General features: G+C 34.0%; 2 protein-coding genes across 2 annotated transcripts; both read right to left on the bottom strand.

The window, feature by feature from the left end:
* Positions 1 to 2,137: 2,137 nt before the first annotated feature.
* On the bottom strand, positions 2,138 to 12,049 carry LOC123552478 (CD209 antigen-like protein 2). The gene is made up of 5 exons (XM_053525198.1): positions 9,931 to 12,049; positions 5,164 to 5,249; positions 4,580 to 4,670; positions 3,088 to 3,310; positions 2,138 to 2,281 (listed from the first exon to the last, which is right to left on the bottom strand). The coding sequence occupies exons 2-5, from the start codon at positions 5,176 to 5,178 to the stop codon at positions 2,260 to 2,262; spliced, it is 351 nt and encodes a 116-aa protein (XP_053381173.1). The 5' UTR covers positions 5,179 to 5,249; positions 9,931 to 12,049; the 3' UTR covers positions 2,138 to 2,259.
* Positions 12,050 to 12,202: 153 nt separating this feature from the next.
* On the bottom strand, positions 12,203 to 18,451 carry LOC128549071 (low affinity immunoglobulin epsilon Fc receptor-like). Its single transcript, XM_053525196.1, has 6 exons — positions 18,315 to 18,451; positions 16,473 to 16,558; positions 15,499 to 15,556; positions 15,227 to 15,259; positions 13,747 to 13,966; positions 12,203 to 12,416 (listed from the first exon to the last, which is right to left on the bottom strand). Exons 1-6 carry the CDS (start codon positions 18,361 to 18,363, stop codon positions 12,395 to 12,397), a joined length of 468 nt encoding a protein of 155 aa, XP_053381171.1. The 5' UTR covers positions 18,364 to 18,451; the 3' UTR covers positions 12,203 to 12,394.
* Between the last annotated feature and the right edge of the window lie 211 nt (positions 18,452 to 18,662).

Here is an 18,662-nt window from a genome sequence, read left to right as displayed (position 1 = left end):
TTATCAAATAGTTTAATCACATGATATCTATGCTCATTCAATTCATACATCTTTAAAATGTCTTAATTTTAAGACTTATTTTTTATGTGTTTGTAAATGCAATTGAATATGTTTTACGTAAAAATAGGGGTTAAATCAAATAAAACAGTTTCATTTTTAAAAAGATTTTTTTTTATCTGGGTCAAATGCCTTGTGCTGGTGAAATTTATTATAATGTGCACGCTGCTAAGGTTTGCGGTGTAGGGAGACTGAAGGTTTAGAAACGTGGCTTTCTCTGATGGATATTAATCCGTCAATCTTCTAAACCAGCATGTAGGTCGATTACACGTTGCTTTTTAACAGATGTAAAGTTTTGTTTAATTAATTCGCCTATTTTAAAACCCAGTCACACGGCGCGGATAGCAACGTCTAGCCACGGATAGAAACGTAATAATACGTATCGATCCGTACCTGAGCAGCACGGATTGCTACGGATTAATACGAATTACTGCTTTAAGATACGGCTCAGGTACTGATCGTGACGGATTACGACGTTTCTATCCGTGGCTAGACGGATAGAAACGTAGTAACACGTATCGATCCGTACCTGAGCCGTACAGATTGCTACGGGTTGATACGAATTACTACTTTAAGACACGCTCAGATACTGATCGTTACGGATTACTACGTTTCTATCCGTGGCTAGACATAGCTATCCTCGCCGTTAGTGTGACTGGGTTATTAAGTACGATGTGTGTATATTTATATTAGCTAATACTCCAGTCACACGTATGGCGCGGATAGCTACGTCTAGCCATGGATAGAAACGTAGCAATCCGTATCAATCCGTACCAGAGTCGTACGGATTGGTACGGAGTGATACGAATTACTAATTTAAGGTACGGATAGATACGGATTACTACGATTCTATCCGTAAATAGACGTAGCTACCGCGCCGTATGTGTGACTTAGGTATAAGATAAATGGATTATTGTGTATCTTGTGTCAATGTGCGGTGTGCGTCACAGTAAAATAAGGCTGACAAAGGCGAGCTCGAAGTGTACCCATTTGAATAACCTTTACAGTTTATGAACAATTTGAGTGATTTCTTTGAAATAAAAGTCTTACATTGGCCAGATATTGACGACATTGTTGTGACTTGTATCCAATGGGCCAAACGATATTTACACCATATATAAATGATATGGTTGTTAAATTATGGTCTGATTTCAGGAATAAAGATCGGACTTTTTTTAAAAGGAGAGAGATAATTTTCCACTTATCTAAATTAATTGATGGATCCACAAGCACTTTTTTTTAAAATAAGATCTTAATGAAATTAAAATTAAACATTTAATTTCCAAGTTAAGTGTCTAAACGTGACTGGGGATTTTCTAATAAAAGTTATTTCCCCAAAAATAAGAGAAATATGATATTATTGAACCTCAAAAGAAGCCTGTTTCCTGCACTGGAGACCTAACTCGTACTTTGCTATTGATGAATTTAGAAGAAATTCAGGACTAAACCCACAGGTAATTTTTAATGCATCAAAAAAGAAGGTCGTGAGATTAATATTGATTTTTCTTTACGATACAAATGAAATTATAAAATTCTAAAGGCTGGCAAACGCAATATTGAATATGTTGCAATGTATGGATTTGTAGTCAGACTATTGTACAATTGCTAACTTTCTGCTTGAATGGATTTCACTCGAAACATTATTGATGTTGGTATGGCTTAAACCTGCATACATACTGGAAGCTCGATAAAGCTCGCTAAAATTACCAAGTTTGAGAAAGTTTCAATATGTGGGGTATTTAGTTTGAGATCAATTCTAAACCATTACATTAAAGAATACTTGAAATAGTTTATCAGTCTATATTCTACAATTTTAGTTACAACACAGTAACACCGTCATTACACATATCTGTCAGAATGGCGATTTGTTAATTTGAAGAGTACGTGTATCTTCTCTGTCGCCAGTAAACATGATCATTTTCAGTATGAAAAAACAAAACTGCTGAAAGATTCCTGTTGGGGAAGATGTCAAGCCAGCATAAGGAAACGTCCTTCAAGGCTTTCCCCAAGCTTAATCATACTACGTTCACGCTTTGGATTTATCGATCGTATTTGGAACAAGAGTTACTAGAAAACACCGTTAAATTTGTATCAGTTTATTGTACCCAACATTTAAGAGAGGTGCTAAACATAATATAACTCATTTAATATGTCTGAAAATATTTTCTTCTGAATGCGGTTTATTAATGTGCGGCTCTCTTGCTATCCAACGATTTCGCTTTCTCTGAAAAATGTAAGGAATTTATTTTAAAGAATTCTACATTGGATCTTTTGTCTATACCTACTATATTGATTCTCTGGAGCGAGCCACATCGAGAAAAAAAACACCTTTATTTGCAAGGCATAAAAGCAAGCCTGCCCATTCAGCTTAAAAGTGGGAGTGCAAATCTACATATCACGGAGACTTTAGTTCGATTTCCGGGCGGGCGTATGTTTGCAAAGAAGAAATGAGAAAAGAAAAACATTTTGCTTAAATCATTTGTCCTCCATCTCGAATTCATGTGAAGAAGTTGGCAAATACTTGCTGAGAACAGGTTTGAACTGGAACAGAATTAGGTAAACTGCCCGCCGTTACATAAGTGATAAATAAATACTACTGAAATACGGCGTTATTAACTCAGAACAAACAAACAAAAGACCTAAAAGAAGGAACGAAATTTCTGTCAGTTGTTGACAAAGCCACTGTCTGCAGAATTGTGTAGAAGCCCAACCGCCCAAAATTTTAATTCAATGTTGTTGTAATATACATTCTAAACAGTTTACATATTTAGAAAACAAAATCAATTTAACAGTTACATAACATCTTGTTTTCCCATTTTGATTTGTTTTATCTTGTATTTTCTCGTTAACAAATTTCCCCAAAGTCACACTGATACTTTTCATTTAATTGAATTTATCCGAAATATATTGAAGAAGAATGCCATCCAGTATTTATGTTTTAACTTTTCAAAGGCTAATCAGAAAAAAAACAAAACTTTTGTTTAATTTCTTATCAGTATGATTCCATAGAATACATTTCAATATACAAACCCATTCGACTTTTCACATATGTAGTGAAAGAAACTATGACAAGGCCAGTCGTACCACTGCCCGTTACCGTAGGAAATAACGACACAGTTTTCATCCCCTTTCACATTATTGGGCTCTCCAGAATACCAGTTCTTGAATCCTGTTGACGTTAAAGGTCTATTACTCCCATACCAACGCCAAACAGTTTCTTCCTGAATATCGTTCAGTCCAATCCAAGCGCTACCTAAATTTATCGGTTACGTTGTAATAAATTCAACAAATTCATAATTATTTTGATTTAGATATTTAGGTGCTGCGTAATCTCAATGTTTTAAGTAAACATTGCTGTAACCAGATCCTAAGAATTGGATCCTAAGACTTAAATTAATATAAATAGACTGCCGACATATATCCTATGATATAATTATTCTGATATTGGTAAGACAGTCTTTTATCACTAAATGATTAAACTGTGCTACAAAATATCTTTAAGTTTGAAATTGTTATTTATTTCAAGCGCACCTTTGGTAAAGTAAACTATAACGATGTGCGATGTTAAACGATTTCACAATGTTTAATCAAATTACTCATTAACAATTAGTTAAGCTGTTGTGGCGATTTGCATTTAATCTTGACAGCACAACCATTTTACCATTTTATGTGTGTGATCGTAAAGGACACCGACACCTTCATCCACCAGCCTCCTTCTTCTACCCTGTCAACTGAACATTTTTTAGCATTAAATCACATACTGTGCATAGTTGAAGATCATACAACGGGTTTTGTTACAATTTCAGCATGTATTTAAGATACACTTTTAACCATGATTGATATCGCTCTAAAAGTAAAGATGCGCAAATATGAAATAGACACTGGGAACATTTTTTTATGCTGGACCTCCGCTTTATATCGTGCGTGTCTTAAACCACCAGGTAACAAAATAATTACGCTTACAACTATTTAAACCGCTTCCAATTATAATAAAAGTCCAATTTTGGTACTCAACTACAATATGTGCAGTATAAAGCAGGGATCAATTCACAGGGAAGTGTTCCATACAACATATTGTCAGTTGTCAGGATTGATGTCATTTGACAAAATTGTTACAGACCCCACAATACTAGGAATTCATAGGTAGGCTAAATCAACTATTGTTTCCTACTGCCAGCTTCTCAGATGCTCATCTAAAGAGCATTTATGGTAAAAAAAAGTGTATTTTTCAAACATGATGAAATTGAAAAAAAAACACACACATCATTTAATGAGCATTGCTCAGTGTGATTTATAATGCTAAAAACATTGGCTAACAGTTGTCAGAGGCGGAGGAGGGTGTTAGGGGTTTCCTGACCCTACATACACATAAATGATAACCCCTAACAACGGTAAGACATAAAGTAATGAGGTTTTTATCATAAAGACTCTAACTTTTTCAAGTTGTATGGTCTTAATTTCTACGCTGGATGTTCAGTAACGTATAAATGCATACTTTTTCTTTCTCTTGGTCTTATCTCACCTTTCAGCCGCTTTAATTCTGCGGAGAGGTAGTCATTTTCAGCGGCAGACTCTATCTCCGCAAGAGCACCTCCCATGTGATCACATGATGTCTAAAGCATACAAGAATTCATAACAATGTCAGACTGCAAATCTTTACGTGGAACGCTGGTAGATTTATTTGCAGTCGTGGGAAATGTGCTACATATGATACATTGTCTGATTTAAATCAAAATAGATAATAAAGTTGATTAAAACCTTCACATGATATATGCAAATCGTTAGAAACAAAGCGTTCATTGGATTTACCTCCCTTTATATAAATGTAAGTGTTATAATTTGGCTATGTATAACTTAAAATGTAGCAATGTACACTAATAACATAAGATATGAGCACTACATAAGTGCTTTATATTATAATGATGCTTCGATTATTGTAAATCATGTAATATCAACAGAATGTAGCTTCAAGTTCCGCTGGGTGCAAAGTCTTAAACTGCACCTTTGTTGATACGTAACTACATTGGTCGAGTAATCGGGAACAAATATTTCTTTTTTACTTTACGCCTAAACTGATAAAAAGCAAGGAACAGCAATAATACTTACACTGGCCAAAAGCATGGGTTCGGTGTCATGACTAAAGTGGTAACATGAAGATCCATGATTTACCCATCCGACAGGACAGTCGCTCACTTTAAAAATAGTGTAAGACTTTTTAGAGTAGTACAATAAAGCAAATTAAAGCAGACAACTATCGGGAAACGGGAAAAGTTGGCTCTGTATCAACGTGGTAGGACGGTTGATATTGTACTGTTTACAGATAAACGGGAAGGTAAAATGCAGATCTTTATTTAACTAAGGTCTTCCATTGGAGATGATTTTTAGTATCGGTTGATATTTTATATAGTAGTTTTTTTTACTTTGATCTGATCTTTATGTCATGATGGTTATCATATAATGTTTGCGCTAACACGATGGGAACAGGGACTAACTTGAAATTGCAGTAGTTTTTGTGCCAATGCGAGTTCATATCATTTCACCCTTCAAGACTATATACAGAAAAATGATAATCCAGACTTATTAAAGGTTACAACACACTAAATAGCTGTTCTTGTTTATTCTATATAAAACTGGCATATTTCCAATGGCTGCAGCATACATCAGGACCCATTTTAAATGTCTGTCACTTACATTTTCTTGCAGAATATTGTCAGTGCTGAATAAAAATCTAAAGAAAAGTAGGGGCCATTTTTGATGCAAATAAAATATTACCGGCAATCACGCAAACTGTAAAATCAGCTAAAAATGAGACCCCAAATTGTAGTGGTGGTGTATGATCTAAGTTTCCATGACAAATTCTGTCACGTTAGTATTGCATTATGAAAATGCTACCTACATGTCAAGCATAGATCTGTCGTGTGATTTCAACAAAAACAAATGCAAAGAAAGTAAGGGAAATATCTCTACAAATCAAATACCGAGAACTATTTGTTTTAATTCGCCATTATGTTATTATCCTATTCAGTGTCTGTATGCCAAAATAAAGTACAACAACATCATAGATAGCGATTGCTCACATGAGATTTTCAGTTGGAGTGGTTAAAGGATGGCACCGATTATTATTAATAACTAACTGTAGTACATGTTGTCACATGCCAAATGCTTGTGTAGAAGCAGGGTAACATTGAGGTAACTTCCACATTTTAAGTGGAATTGTACAATTTATTACCCCTGACCGTGAACAGTTTTTAGTAACTTGTTCCTTTTGATTAATCGTTTGGCTCTTCAGGGGTGACATGTTCAGTCCAGCTTATTTGTTGTCTTTCCTTCCCGTGTCATAAATAGAGCTACATATTTGACTTAGCAAATATGGCAAATGCCAATGTATAAATTTACTCGCAGTTGCGATTAATGTTGAAAGGTTTCAATTCCGTACGCCGAATCAGTCTTATTCTACGTTTCCGAAAATTGCGTTACGCATACTTCGGTTTTAAGTGCAGATATTAATGAAATGATTTAATTAGTAATTTGTATTCAAATAATGTAGAATAGTCTGATCGATTAACAAATATATATAATTTACTTATTCTGTACAATTTTTAGTATTCGTAATTAAATAATTTCATTATGTTCTCAATATCTCTGATGCTCCATTTGTGTCTTATTAGTTATATTCAATTGCAGAAGATAAAAATAATAAAGTCATATGAAGTTACGGTGTATGATAATTTTATATTCAAGCTCGATGGCAGCCTTCCAAATTTACCAGTAAAATATGCTCAACATCCGTATGACCAGTGTTTCGTATTACCTGAGCCTTTTATATTGGCTGTGATTTTATCATTTGCTCACACGAGTTGGTATTGCACAATTGTTCATGTGATATGCACAATTTATATTATACTGTGTCAATTACTGCATAATAATAGCAAAAAATCAGTTCTCGTGTAGGTCGTCATCTTCTGTATGGTAAACTTACTCATCATTTTTCACAAATATACACGAACCATCAAATGACAAGTTCATGTTCATGTTCCATCTGTTGTATAACTGCACAGTCATTCAATCCTGAATGTGGATCTCTTTGGTGCCCAGTTGGAACAGTAGATGAGAGAGGACGTTCGCTCGCATACCAACCACCACCGATCTTGCTTGAAGTCACTTAAACCAGTCCAAAATTGTGCTTGAAAATGAGACGAAAGTCCAAATATTGTAACTTCGGTGGTCAAGTGTATAAATTCAGATTCAAGATTATAAAACAGTGTTTGGGATACTACTAACATCAGAGTCAAATGTAGACAAGTTTGAAATTACAAATGGCACGTGTCAAACGTGAATATCATATGTACCTTAGGATAGGTTATTACAAATAACAGTTAAAAGCTTCTTGTTAGGCGTTCGATTTATTTCATGCTTATGTTTGATCGGGCAATTGTCGAATATATTTGTGAAGATGCACTTAAGGCAAGGTAAACCTTGAGGTAAGGTCACATAGCGTTACAGTGTGATCAAATTAGATTGAGTTAATAGGTATCTTCACATGTATGGAATATGATTTAAACGAGCTGAAAAATTATAAAATGTAAGGATCTGTCGAGTTTTTTTGGGTCATTTAGTCACGAGGCTATTATGCATGAATTTCAAGGTGAAAGCACCATAATATTCTTTTATCAAATTTTAGCTTCTTCTGACATCGAAATTCTTACTCCAGTACTTAATAGACAATCACTTCTATGTGTTCTATACGTTTGAAACACGTCGCCTTTAAAATGTTACACCCTTTAGTAATTCAAAAATTGTAATGCCTTTATTTCACACTCAAATATGTGATAAGCCATGCGTTTTTGTATTTATATACGACAACTTTTAGTATAGATTGTCATGTATTTTTGATCCTTTGACTTTATTAACTTACTTATTTCTACACAGATAGCATGGAAAATTGTTACGGACATTATACATATTTATCATTACCATCTACAGATATTGATATTACTCATATGTCGAAAGAAGATATTGTAAAAACCACTGAAATCATATCAAAGGTATCTACAATTGTAAATACAAAGAATTATTCGCGCGACCCTTTTTGTGAAGTAGGAATTGTATTAGAAAGAATCATGTAATTTTTATGATAAAATTTTATACTATGACAGCTTGTATTTGTAGCTCATGTTCCTCCTTGTTCACTTTTAAATACTTACAAGTATGTTACTGCAGTTGCAATTAAACAATTGTCCAATATAGCTTATCTTATTGTCTGAAGTGTAAGGTTATCGTATTTATGTATTCCCATTTATCATTGCATTATCAAATTTCCTTATAACTGTACATATATTTTTAAGTATTTTGTCAATTACCTTAAGCCAATTTGCTTTAGCAGCTAGATATGAGCCTGCAGGAAAACCAACTAGTGGGTGTGCGACCGCGGATCAGACCAGCCTGGCATCCGCTAGCAGTTGGTCAGGATCCATCTGTTCGCTAATGGTCTCTCAATAATAATAGTCATGAAAGGAACAGCATTGGCTGACAGCTGCGCGATGCGCAGGCTGGTCGTATCATGCGGTCGCAAAGCCACATGTTGGTTTTCCTGGAGCTATATGCGTTTCGGCAGTGTTGATCTCACAAAAGTATTCCCCTAGGGGTTTACAAACAAACCTTGAATTAAATAGGAAATGATTTTGACATTTGTGGGGTCACGTGTAGATATAGCAGGAGGATCTCATTCTACGTACTGCTAATACACGTAGATGTGTCATGCGCAGCGTGAGGTACAGGACGTCCTATCTTACCTACTAAATATTACGGCAATGAGATTCTTTAACCTTACCTGCTAAATTCTTAATGGACCTGTCATCTTCGATTGACAGTACATAACTGTGAAAGGAGTTGCTTATCAAAAAGATACTGATTTGCATGGGTAACGTGCAAATCGATCAGCCACAATGTGAGGGGATCATGATCTACACTGTCGCAAAAGCAGAATCTGTGTGTCCGCATTACGGGTTAAAAGCGCCGGTCTTCTTTGAATATGGCCGTGCCATTTTAAAAAAAAATCGACTTTGTTACAGTGAGAAAGATGAACTTGTTTGAAACTCATAAATCTATTTCGATAACAGCTGAATTTATTTTTAATAATGATCGAGCTGGTTTAACAATAACATAATAAAAAAAGACTAAGCTGCTACAAAATTGATCAAAGTATTAGATAGTTTTCACTTTTACTGGTACATGTAGTGTACGTGGTACATAATTGTTATAACGTGGTCGTGCCGCACATGATTGAAAAATAGTCCATTAAAAACTTCACACTACATGTTTTTTAAATGTACGAAAGTTATCTTCACATAACAATAACAGATATATAATGATAAATTATTTATATATATCCTAAAAACATATAGTTGACTTGTATAACCCTCTGGAATGCAATGAATTCACGGATTAAATGCGCTTGCGCCTACGTGATGCATATCCATTGTAAATTACATAGAAGAATACAGTCGATTTTCATTACTTTACTCAATCAGCACAGGCATAGACTTCCGTATATGATAAAATTAACACGACGTGTCGTAATGTTCCATCATTAGGACTAACTGTTGGCTATGAAAAGTAAAAGCATGATTAGTCATGTATCTGTGTTCTTTATAAATTCGAGTTGCATAAACTCAGTTTGTTCAGGTTTCTTGAAATTGTACGTCGTGAGCACATTTGTTTGTTTAGTGACAGCGTTATTTTAAGTCGTTTTAATGGTTTATTTTTGATATAAACCGCATACGGTACTGTATGGCATGTCAAACGTTGCTAAATTATATATGTATGTTATTATTATTGTATGTTTCTTATTGTTATTCAATGCTTTTATCTTACCCAAAAATATATTTATCTACACGCTGAAATACGTTCAACAGAAACATGCAGAATCAGAGTTACGTAAACATTTTTCACGTGAGTGCAGCGAAGATGCAATCCAGATGACTGTGAATTATTTGAAGTACAGTGGTTAGGGAGGGGAGCCAAACTGCAGGTAAACCAATCCAGAATTTCCCTAAAAATGAAACAAAAAAGAAAGAAAACTTTTAGCACGTTATTGACAATACATATGACATAAATCCGTATCAGTACATCTAAATGTTCTCACAAACTGGTTTTTTTTCTGTATGTAGTGATTTTTTTTGTTTCTGTGAAAAATCAGGTTTTTAGTCAAAACCATACACAGGACCCTTATCTCAAAACTGTGGGTGGGGATGGGGGCGTCCTCCCCTGCTTTTGACGTACATATTAAAACCTGAAGACTCTTTTTTTACTATAACCTTGCTGTTGAAGATATTATTTATAAGCTCTGAGAATTACAGACATAGCAACAAAACTGTATTGAATCGAATCAAATTATATTTTCATTTTCACATCTTAGCACGCTGTTTTCAGAGGAGACTTTGAATGTAGTTGATATTAATTTAACTCACTCTCGGATAAACGTGAGTGATTTTGTCTAAATGTTATTTTATTCAATTAATCTTGCACGTAAGTTCTGTACTGCAGTAGTTAATAAAAATTCAAATACGCTGGATAGTTAATCGTACAAAATATTATCTTAAACTTATATACTCACTCATGCCCATCAAGTGCTTGGAACCAAATTGCTGTGCTTTCCAGCAGAATTTTCTGTATGAAACGAATGTTATTAGATACGAATGTTATCTAATTTGTTTAGTGTATGTTGGCTGCATATTATTCATAGCTGCTACCAAATATAGTTTTTTTTATCAGATGTTGCATCAGTTACTGTCATTTTGAAAGTCAACATACATAGAAATTGTCGCGAAGGTCAGGTTTAAGTTGGACAATAAATAAGTTTTATTATACTGCTTTTGCGTGTTATGTCCTTGAAGACAAGTAGTACTTTCGTAAAAGGGTCGTTTCTGCTAGTCATTTGATTTCTGTCAGAAGATATTTACTACATTATTTGGTTGCAAGTTGCTGTTTTAAAACATTGATGATAAGATACACGTCGTTGTAACAATACATAAGCTCATAGAAAAGAGCGTTTGTGCAACATCTTTGCAAAATGGCTAGCTTGTATATAAGCGGACCTTTAAGTCTAAGACTTGCGCAAAGCACATGGCAATTGTTTTCATCTGACTGTGACATATATGAGTTACAAAAAAATAAGCTCCAAACTTGAAACAATGTATAGAAATAAGGTTACATCAGAAGACTCTCTAAGTTTTTCCTCCCGAGCGCAACCTTACTTTAGATCTACTTGCTTGTAATATAAATGCCAAATACGACCCTAATCTTAAAGTTGTATGCCCGATTGTTGCACACTTGATAAGAAATCAGTCGTGCTGAGGAATATCAAACTATTACAACAGGTAAGGCACTGGCATTGATTTTTCCATAGGTTGATATTACAAGAAATGACTCTGTCACATACGATGACAATTAGAACGTGACTCTTTTAATGAGATAACATGTAAGACATCAAAAATAGTAATTCTGGGTTAGTTTTACTGATCTAATTTTTCACATTTTCTCTTCAAACAAAACATACCCCCTCTGTTGAATAGAATATAGTGGCATAATGTCCACAGACATCTATTATTCTAAAGTAACAATTGATGCATTCAGTCAGACACTCGTGAAATATTCCAAATGTCACAGAAAACATTTTATTGCATGATATTGACACGATCTTTATTATTTTAAACATTACATATTTATCCAATCAACTTATGCTTCATTGATTCTTACGGGTTTCCTTACTTTTAATACAGAACAACTGACCAACAGACCGTACACGAAATATTGCTTGCGCACTCTGATATTCCTAGCAGCAAGTAAGCTTGTTCTCGCATGATTTTGTGCAAAATGTTCTCCACAAACCTTAGTCTATGTATATCAACTGTACACTCAAAACTAGACATATTATACAAGCAGGCATACAACTGGTTGTTTAGACGACAACGCTGGTGTCACAGCAACCAAACCCGAAAAGGGCTAAATGTATTGATAATAAAAGGAGGTATACTGGCCTGCTGGCTGGAGCCAGTTGGTAGTACAATATCGTATATCAAAGGACAAACCCCCAATAAGTGTTTTAATTTGCATAGTACTGAAATCATTTATATCAAAACTAAGATCAATTTTCACTTTATTGTCTGGTTTCAAACTTTAAATTTGCTTAACAATGGGTTTCAGAAAGTTATGATTAGCAAAGCAGCATAATCCATAAAACAAGAAAATACAAACAAAAAGATATTAGCGACTAAATGGCAATGAAGTTAATTGTTGTATTTTAAAAATTGTGGCAAATCTCATCGACATTATAGATCTAACCAACTATTTCTGATGATCTGAAAAAAAAAAAAAAAACGAACGTTCAATTATATAGTACTCATTAACATATTCAAATTAACATGTTTATATGAGACACCCATGTACTTGTAAAAATAAAGATAATGTATTTTATAGAACAACTTCTGCACAATATTATTCTTATATGGTTATATTTTCTAATGCAATCGACTGGCTAATCCCAAGCATTAGCTTGCTTAAGGTAGTTCTGCACGTTTGGATCGAAATTATTTCTACAATGTAGAATTTGATTAAACTCTGATTTTTCAAAACTTCAGAAAAATACCTAGAAAATTAAGCAAATAAAAAAGATAGGGTCGTGTGCTTGATTGTTTTGCTGCACTGATTTGAAAAATAGGGACCTCACGCAATATTTCATAATGGGAGTCTATAGGAAAATCATAATTTTCATAACATTTTCTGGAATAGAAAATTTTCTACAATGTAGATTTTGATGAAACTTCTAACAGTTATAAGTAAAGGCATGGCCTATAATTTGATGAAATAAAATGTATAGGTCCTTGTGCTAATTTTTGAAATCTTTGACCAGGATTAAAGTAAACCGGACATTTTGCGCTAATTTTAAGACATTATTTTGAATTATTTAACATGGTGATATGTTTTAATTACCATATTTTGACTTTAGAAATATGGCAACAGTGCCATTGTAATAAATTTACTCGCAGGTTGCGATTAATTCCTGAAATGGTTTTCATTTCCGTACGCCGAATCCAGTCTTTATTCTACGTTTTCCGGAAAATTGACGTTACGCCATCACTTCCGGTTTATCAAACGTGCAGAACTACCTTAATGAAAATGATTTTTAATTAAGTAATTTTATATCAAACATATATGTCAGAATATCTAGATCGATTTAAACAATATTATATAATTTCTTTATTTGTACAATTTTTAGTATATCGGAAATTATATAATATTCATTTATGATTCTCAATATTCTACTGATGCTTTCATTTGTGTCTTAAGTTATATTTCAATTGCCAGAAGAAAAATAATAAAGTCAATATGAAGTTACGTGGTGTAGGATAATTTTATTATTCAGCTCCGTATGGCAGCCCCTTCTCAATTTAACCAGTAAATATGCTTAAATCCCGTATTGACCAAGTGTTTTCGTATTTTACCCTGAGCTGTTTTTATATTGGCTGTGATTTTCTCATTTTTGCTCAGTCGAGTTTGGTATTGGCACAATCTGTTTCATGTGATATGCACAATTTATATTATACTGTGTCAATTATTGCATAAATAAATAGCAAAATAATAATTTTCGTGTAGCGGTCAGTCAGTCATTCTGGTATTGGATAAACTTACTCATCATTCTTTTCACAAATATAACGAACCAACAAATGACACGGTCCATCGTTCCATGTCCCATCTGTTCGTATAACTGCACAGTTCTCATTCATTCCTGAATTGTTGGGTTCGTTTGGTGCCCAGTTCTGGAACCCAGTAGATGAGAGAGGACGTTCGCTGCCATACCAGACCCACACCGACTCTTGCTGAATGTCACTTAAACCAGTCCAAAATTGGGCTTGAAATGAGACGAAAGTCCAAATATTGTAACTTCGGTGGCAAAGTGTATAAAGTCCAAGATTCAAAGATTATAAAACAGTGTTTGGGGGATACTACCTCAACATCAGAGTCCAAATGTTTAGACAAAGTTTTGAAATTTACAAATGGCACGTGTCCAAACTCAGATATCATATGTACCTTTGGAGTAGGTTTGTCGTCACAAAAAGAGTTAAAAGCTTCTCTGTTAGGCGTCCGATTTATTTCCTGCTTAGTGTTTGATCGGGCAATTTGTTCGAATATATTTGTGAAATAATGCCACTTAAGGACAAGGTAAACCTTGAGGTAAGGTACTACATAAGCGTTTACAAGTGTTTGATCAAATATAAGAATGATGTTAAATAGGTATCTTCACATTATGAATATGATATTAAACGAGCTGAATAAAATTATAAAATGTAAGGATCTGTCGAGTTTTTTTTTTTTTCAAATTTTAGTCAACGATTGTTATCATGAATTTCAAGTTGAAAAGACACTCATGTAATATTCTTTTATCAAATGTTAGCTTTCTTCCTGAACCATCGAAATTCTTCTCCAGTACTTATAATAGACAAAATCACTTCTATGTCTTCTATACTTAAAACGACGTCAGCTTTAAAATGTTACTACCCTTTAGTAATTTCAAAATATGTAATGCCTTTGTTTCACACCATCAAATATGTGATAAGCGCATGCGCTTTTTCTTATTTCATATACCGACAACTTTGTAAGTATTCGACAGTCATGTATTTTTGATATTTTATGACTTTATTACTTTCGATTTTTACACCGAAAATGGAAATATTGTTACGAATATACATATTTCATTACCATCTACAGATTGATATACGTCTATATGTCGGAAAGAAGATATTGTAAAAATCGTGAAATCATTAAAAGGTATCTACAATTGTAGAATACAAAGAATTTTCGCGCGACCACTTTTATGGTGAAAGTAGGAATTGTATTAAGAAAGAATCATGTATTTTTAGATAAAATATTATATATATGACAGCTCTTGTTTTGTTAGGCTGCTGTTCCCTCCTTTGTTCACTTTTATTACTTACAAGTATGTTACATGCCCGTTTGCAATTAAACACATTGTCCAATTTATAGCTTATCTTTTGTCTGAAGTGTAAGGGTTATCAGTATTTTCATGTATTCCATTTTATACATTGCAATTTTATCAAATTTCTCCTTATAAACTGTACATATATTTTATAAGTTATTCATGTCAATTTACCTTTAAGTCCATTTGCTTTAGCAGCTAGATATGAGCCGTGCCATGGGAAAACCAACATAGTGGGTGTGCGACCAGCATGGATCCAGACCAGCCTGCGCATCCGCGCAGTCTGGTCAGGATCCATGCTGTTCGCTAATGGTTTCTCTAATAATAATAGTCTATGAAAGCGAACAGCATGGATCCTGACCAGACTGCGCGGATGCGCAGGCTGGTCTGGATCCATGCTGGTCGCAAAGCCACTATGTTGGTTTTCCCATGGCACGGCTCATATGCGTTTTCTGCGGCAGTTTCTATCTCCACAAGGTGTCCTCCCATGTGTTGACAAACCAACTTGAATAAATAGGAAAATGATTTAATACATTGTTGCAATTATATATGATATTTCTTACACTACGTTACATCTAATACACAGTAGATGTGTCATGCGCAGTGTGAGAGTAAGGACCGTCCTATTATTACCCTTCTAATAATTACCGGCAATCTAAGGATTCTTTAACCCTTACCCTGCTAAATTTCTGTAATGGACTTGTCCATCTTTCAATTTGGACAGTACCATTAACTGTTAAAAGGGGAGCTTATCAAACAAAAAAGATACTGACTGAATGGCGAACAGTGCAAATCCTGATCAGACTGCACAGATGTGCAGGCGGATCATGATCTACACTGGTCGCAAAAGCAGAATCTGTCGTGTCCAGCATGATACGGGTTAAAAGCGCCGGGCAGTTCTTGAATAGTCCGTGCGCATTTTAAAAAAAAATCGACTTTGATTCAGTGAGAAATGATGAATGTGTTTGAAACTCATAAATCTATTTCGATAACAGCTGAATTTACTTTTATATAATGATTCCGAGTGGTTGAACAATTAACATAATAAAAAAAAATGATAACAGCTGCTACAAAATTGATCAAAGTCATTAGATAAGTTTCACTTTTTTACTGGTACATGTACGTGTACGTGTACATAACTTGTTATACGTGGTCGTCCGCTAATGATTGAAAAAATAGTCCATTGCAACTGTCACACTACATGTTTTTAATGTCGAAAGTTATCTTCACATGCAATAAAATATATAATATAAATCATCATTTATATATTTCCTAAAAAACTAATAGTTATACGTATACCCCTCTGGAATGCAATTGAATTTCACGGCTAAAAGAATGCAATTACGTCATACGTGATGTCGTATCTCATTTGTATTTAACATAGAAAGAAATAGCTGATTTTCATTTACTTTATACTCACATCAGCAACAGGCATAGACTCCGTATCATGACTAAAATGGTAACACGACGTGTCGTAATGTATCCACTCATTAGGACAATTGTTGGCTATGAAAAGTAAAGCTATGCATTAGTATGTATCATGAGTGTTTCTTTTATTAAATTCAGAGTTGACATTAAACCTCAGTTTTGTTCAAGAGTTTCTTGATATTGTACGTCAGTGAAGGCACATTTTGTTTGTTTCGTGACTTCAGCTTGTAATTATAATGATATTTATGCTATTTATTTCTTGAATAAAATGTCTAGGCGTATTATCAGTTTGATATTAAAATTCAACTGTAATTTAATAGGGGATTCGTTAGTTGGCATGTTTGTTTTTCTTCCTCAATTTGTTTAAGGTTAAGTCATCGGAGTACAACCACCAATACTAATTTTGCATTAGGCGTTCGTCTTCAGTATTTGAGTTTTTCAGAGTTTGATCAAGTGTGTTTTACATGTATACACATTTTAAATATAGCCAGAATCAGTCAAATGCTACAGAATCTTCTGGTAAAAAAGTCATTTGCTGCATTCTGCATGCCGTATAATGGAGTAAATAGGCCAATGCCAAAGATGCATTGACAAAATCTACGCATTCGTATACCTGTTGTTTAATACATTTTAATATATGGTTACTTTTATCTACAACGTACACTTACTGTATAAGATAAGGATAATACAAGAAAACCATTTATCTTATTGTTTGAATTATTATTATTATTTGAGAATTCTTTGTAATAATCTAGATGCAAGTAGACTTTGAAAGGGCATAAGTGAACTCAAAATACTGTAATACTGTAATACTTACAATCTCAAAAAAACAAAAACAAAAAAAAAACATGTTGGTCAAAACTGACTGTACTACAATGTATGTATCTCATTCCTTATATATGACTGAAAAATTGTTGAAAAAGACGTTAAACCCGAACACACACACACGCACGCACGCACGCACGCACGCACACACACACACACACACACACACACATTCCTTATATATATAAGACAAAAAGAAAGTAACGAATAATGTTGACTCATTTTTGTTATATTTACTGACATTTTTGAATTAGGCATCTATTAAAAGTTATTGGTATAATAGGGTTCCACTAAAGTGTGGGTTAGGAAGTGTGAAGGGTGTTGCACCATTTATTATCTTTCAAGAACAGGCTCAGTCAAACCGAGTCTGCTAGGATCTTTTGGTAACGTTCTAGACTTTCAAAGATTTTATCAACTAACACAAAAGCAGTATTTCAGCGCGAAGTGGCGGTCGTAAAATGTATCCATTTATTTGCACTCAGAGGAGTTACATTTTCTGATCAATTGGGGACCAAGGAGTGAATTGTATATGATAGAATTCCACACAAGCCAGTGCTATGGGGTGTAATTGGTGTTTCATATTGTATTACCTCTGAAGCACAGACTTGATCAAACCATCTCTATTATTATTTTGATTGGTTTCGTTTTATGTTTTCAAATGATCTTCTTATAGGCTATCTTTACGAAAACTATTTATAACGAAAACATGTTGGATAATTTCTTCCTCTGTTGCTAAAAAGAACTCGATAGAATCCACGATCAAGTTAAACAGTACCACAGTTTGTAAGGTAATATGTCAAGCATCATATATATACTTCAAGATGACGTCATTATTATTCCGTGTGTATATCAGTGTAGATACTTGACATGCAAAGATCTAAACAACATTTGTAATTACTCTCTTTTGTCTAAAATGAATGTAAACTTTAGTTTTTCCAACGACAAGGATAGCGCACACACAATAAACGGCTAAAGTGAAGCCGCATCTATATAAAAACAATCTACTTACAAACTGCTAATCCTAGCATCGACGAAAGCGTTAGTAAGGGCAGAAACATATTGTCGATTGTGTTTGTCAAATAACAAAAACCTGACGGAATAGTGTGTCATGAATTCTTATCTTGCATTGATAACAATGAAAGATCTCTGTATAATGGTGAAAAAAATTCAACGTGACAAATGGCAATATCTCGTATTTTGATGTATAAATAGAGAGTGTGAATACACCGGAATTCCCTAAACGTGTTGGGAATTTAAATGGGCAAATAATTTATCACAAATTACTTCGAAATCTGTTTTGGAAACCTCATTTTAGAGACGCCAAATTTATGGATTTTTGAGAGAAAAATATTTTCGC

Source organism: Mercenaria mercenaria, chromosome 15, assembly GCF_021730395.1.
Source record: "Mercenaria mercenaria strain notata chromosome 15, MADL_Memer_1, whole genome shotgun sequence".
Taxonomy (NCBI): domain Eukaryota; kingdom Metazoa; phylum Mollusca; class Bivalvia; order Venerida; family Veneridae; genus Mercenaria; species Mercenaria mercenaria.
The sequence above is the reverse complement of the archived record's forward strand: the minus strand, read 5'-3'. Positions and strand labels throughout refer to the sequence as shown.

Bases quoted from the DNA above. Each gene is read 5' to 3' on its own strand.
- LOC123552478 (XM_053525198.1), bottom strand. The intron at 3,311-4,579 runs GTGAGATAAGAC...CGATAAATTTAG, and splicing joins AGAATTAAAGCGGCTGAAAG to GTAGCGCTTGGATTGGACTG. The intron at 2,282-3,087 runs GTTTGTATATTG...TACATTTTTCAG, and splicing joins ATATGTGAAAAGTCGAATGG to AGAAAGCGAAATCGTTGGAT.
- LOC128549071 (XM_053525196.1), bottom strand. From the start codon at position 18,363: ATGTTTCTGCCCTTACTAACGCTTTCGTCGATGCTAGGATTAGCAGTT. The intron at 15,557-16,472 runs GTGAGTATAAAG...TATTTATTCAAG, and splicing joins AGTCTATGCCTGTTGCTGAT to TTGGTTTGTCAACACATGGG. The intron at 15,260-15,498 runs CATATGAGCCGT...CATGGCACGGCT, and splicing joins AGAAACTGCCGCAGAAAACG to CATATCTAGCTGCTAAAGCA.